The sequence below is a fragment of the Balaenoptera ricei genome, chromosome 8, assembly GCF_028023285.1.
Source record: "Balaenoptera ricei isolate mBalRic1 chromosome 8, mBalRic1.hap2, whole genome shotgun sequence".
NCBI lineage: Eukaryota > Metazoa > Chordata > Mammalia > Artiodactyla > Balaenopteridae > Balaenoptera > Balaenoptera ricei.
Window position 1 is genome coordinate 114,034,398 of NC_082646.1, and position 3,466 is coordinate 114,037,863.

Consider the following 3,466-nt stretch of genomic DNA (forward strand, 5'->3'; position numbering starts at 1 on the left):
CTGCCCCAATTCCAAGGCTGCAGGCATGCAGCTGAGGCTTCATGCCCACCTGGGGAGCGCAGGTGGGCAGCACACCCTCTGGGGGCCAGCAAAGCTCCCTGGGCCTCGCAGACCCAGGAGTCCCCGCAAGCTCTCAGACTCAGGAAACCTGATGGACGGGTCTGGCGTGTCCTTGAGTTCTCATATCCAGGAGCCACCCCGGAGGGGGCAGCGCTTTCTGCTGCTGGTGGGGAGCAGGCCAGAGAGGGAAGCCAGGTGGGGGAGGGGTCCAGACAGAAACCCAGGTCAGTGCTGAAGCTGCTTCAGGCGCCCAGCACCACTCCAACCCCAGGCTCAGGTTGCCAGGGAGAGAACCGCCCCCCCCCCCCCCCCCCGGACACCAACAGGGAAGGGCCACCCCCCCAGGGGGTGGGTGGACACAGCAGCCTGAAATGTGAGCCCCTGGGAGCTCCAGCTTTAGACCAACTGATGACTGGTCCCTGGGAAACCCCCATCTCAGGATCTTTGGCTGCTGCCAGCCCCAGGCAGCTCCAGGGACTACCCAGGGACCCCACAGACCCTGCCCAGTGCAGCCTCGGGACACGCTTAAGCCACACGGGGCAGTTTATTGAAGTTTTAGTGTCGGGGTAGGAAGGCAGCACACACACGTGTGTGCGTGCACCTGCACACACACGGACGTGGGGAAGGACACCTCCCGCACGCAAGCACATACCTACAGGCTGAACACAGGGTGGTCCGTGCACCTCCCTTCCCCAGCACGGAGCTGTGGCCTTTGGGGCCTAGTGGTTTCTGGGCTGGCCATGCCCCGTGCTTCTCCAGGGGTCCGGGCAGATTTGACAAGGACTAGAGCGACAGTCCTCAGCCTTCCCCTGCCCCCTGCAGCAGAAACCCTAGGGCTCCGAGGCGTCCCATCTCAGACCCAGGGTACCAGGGCTTGCCACTGCATGGTGGAAGGAGTCCTCTGTGATCCCGAGCTCGCCTGCTGTCGTCCAGGCTGGGCTGGCCTTGGCTGCCCTTGCTCGTGTCATCAGAGCCCAGGGCTGGGCTGGCACTGGACGTGCACTCTGGGGCGAGAGCTGCTACCTCCAGGAGTTCTGCCTCATGGGGGTGACTGTGGGGAAGACATGGGCTGAGAGGGCTGCGGGGGCCACAAAAGGACCTCATCCCACCCAGAGTGGGGGAGACAGACATACTCTCTGGGCTCAGGCTGGACACTAGGGCTGGACTCGGGGGGGCTCCCAGGAGGGGCTCTTCTCTGGCCGGAGGCAGAAGATCCTGTGGGAAGAGCGGGTCAGCTTGGAGCTGGGCTGGGCCCCCCGCCGACCTGGCCACCCTCCAGAACCGCTCTGACCTGCGTGCCAGGGGGGGCCCCATCCGGCCGTGGGGGTGGGGACAGTGCAGCCCCCGTCTGCTGGATGAACTGCTGCAGGTTACACTGACGCAGCTCCCGGTTCAGCTCCTCCAGCTCCTGGGCCTGGGCCTGGGGCACACGGGACCCTCAGAGGCGCACGGTCTCGTGCTCTCCCTCGTCTGATCCTGAGACCGACACCCAAATCCACCCTGCGATGGGGGAGCTGGCAGGGGTGCAGGGTCCGGCGGGCTCACCTGCAGGGCGCGCTCAGCAGCCTCCAGAGCCCTGCCCACCAGGGCAAGGCTGCCCTGCACCTCCGCGCTCTGCCGCTCCTGGGCGGCCAGGTCCTGGCGCAGGCGTTCTGCGACAGACGCTGTGGGCGAGGGGGGCCCGGGGGCCTCTGCGGCCAGAAGCAACTCGGCCTCCAGGGCGCGGGTCTGGGTGTCCAGGGCCTGCAGCCGAGCGGCATGCTCAGCCGCGGCCGCGCTCAGCGCCTGCAGGCGGGCCTGCGCCTCGCGTTCCCGGGCCTGCTCCCGCCGCAGCTCCTGCTCCCAGAAGGCCTCCTGGCCCAGCTCCGCTGCGTTCCTGCGCACCCTTTGCTCCAAGTCCTGCAGGTCTGCGCAGCAGCCCGGCACTGGTGCCACGGGACCCACGGGCTCGGGTGGCACAGGGCCGGGGGCCAGCCCAGGGAACCCCAGGCTGAAGGTCAGTGCTTTGCAGGGCTCACGGTCCAGTGCTGGTCGAGGCTTTGGGGGAAGGCTAGCTCGGATTGGGCAGCGCTCAGGGGGAGGGCAGCTGTCCGAGGAGGGCCTCCCAGCAAGGCTGGGTCCTGTCCGCCTCAGGACAAACTGGACATCGCTGGCAAACTGTCCACAGGTCGCCTGGGCACCCACTGGACACTCCTGGGGTAGCAGCTGCCGTTCCTTTTCTCTGAGACGCTGCACAAGCACAAAGCGGCCTGTCTGGCCTGGAGTAGGGGAGAGGGGTCAGTCAGCCCACATCCCTTACCCTCTGTCCACCTGGCTTGTGCAGTTGGGGGAAGGCAAGAGGGATCAGCAACAGCCCCACCCTCCTTGGGGCACCCCAGGTGCACCTGCTGGGCCCATCCATGCTTCAGGGGACTCACCTATCGCTTGGGCCAGTGCGACGACCACTTCCTGACAGGTGGTCTGCTCTGAAACCCCACAGACCACACGCTGGATGCCATCCACCCACACCTTCAGCTCCATGGCCGCCAGCCCTGAGAGCATCCCTGTCCTGCAGGGAGGGTGAAGGCCACAGGGTCAGGCCCTGCATGGCCCCGACACAGCCTGGCCTCGCTCTTCCTCCTTGAGGCCTGCCCCTCACCCCCTGAACTGGCTCAGGACTGCTGCCCCTCAGCGTCTGCTGCCCAGCCCCACCTGCAGGCCGCGCATTCCTGGGGTTGGGGTAGCAAAGACCAGTGCCCCCCAAAGGGGGAACCAGTGTGCCCTCCCGCAGCGCTCGGAGGCTTCCCCACTTCCCAGCCTGCTCTCGCCCCGCCCCACTCCCGGAACAAGGCAAATCATTAACCAGACCCAGCCACCTGGCTCGGAGGGTACAGCCCCTCCCGCTGGGCGTCCGCGCGCAGACCTCGGCCCTCCGGACCCACCGCACCCGGCATGGGCGGCCCCTCCCCACTCCCGCCCGTCCCCGCGATCGCCGCGAGGCCGCTGTCCCCGCCCGGGGCGGGTGCAGGTGCGGCGCGGCCCCCACGCCGGCCCGGCTTGCGCCCCTCCGTCGGAGTCGCCGTCCGGGGCCGCGCCCTGCGCTCTGGAAGCTCCGGGGCCCGGCGCGGCTCACCGGAACGCTCGCCTACCTCCGGAATCCGGACGCGAACTGGCTACTGCCAGGCGCCGGGCGCCGCCGCAACCTGCCGCCTACAGCGCCGCGGGAGCGCCCCGGCCCGCCACCCCATTGGCCCACGGCCGGCGCGCCCCGCCCCGCACACTTCCATTGGCTCCGCGGCGCGCACTGCCCGCCCCGTGCCGACACCCATTAGCCACCTACTCTGAGCCTCGCCCCTGGCCCTCCCCATTGGCTCCCCGCCCGCCCCGCCCCCGGCGGCGCCCAGGTGTGGGCGGGGCTCCGGGGAGC

At 68.9% G+C, this 3,466-nt stretch overlaps 1 protein-coding gene across 2 annotated transcripts; it reads right to left on the minus strand.

The window, feature by feature from the left end:
- Positions 1-580: 580 nt before the first annotated feature.
- On the minus strand, positions 581-3,280 carry RASSF7 (Ras association domain family member 7). 2 transcript variants are annotated; one of them, XM_059932452.1, is made up of 6 exons: positions 3,189-3,280; positions 2,478-2,608; positions 1,606-2,318; positions 1,352-1,480; positions 1,194-1,275; positions 581-1,111 (listed from the first exon to the last, which is right to left on the minus strand). In XM_059932452.1, exons 2-6 carry the CDS (start codon positions 2,599-2,601, stop codon positions 1,080-1,082), a joined length of 1,080 nt encoding a protein of 359 aa, XP_059788435.1. In that variant the 5' UTR covers positions 2,602-2,608; positions 3,189-3,280; the 3' UTR covers positions 581-1,079. The 2 variants fall into 2 exon arrangements, with proteins under 2 accessions (XP_059788435.1, XP_059788437.1); XM_059932454.1 differs by having other exon boundaries at positions 3,173-3,274.
- Between the last annotated feature and the right edge of the window lie 186 nt (positions 3,281-3,466).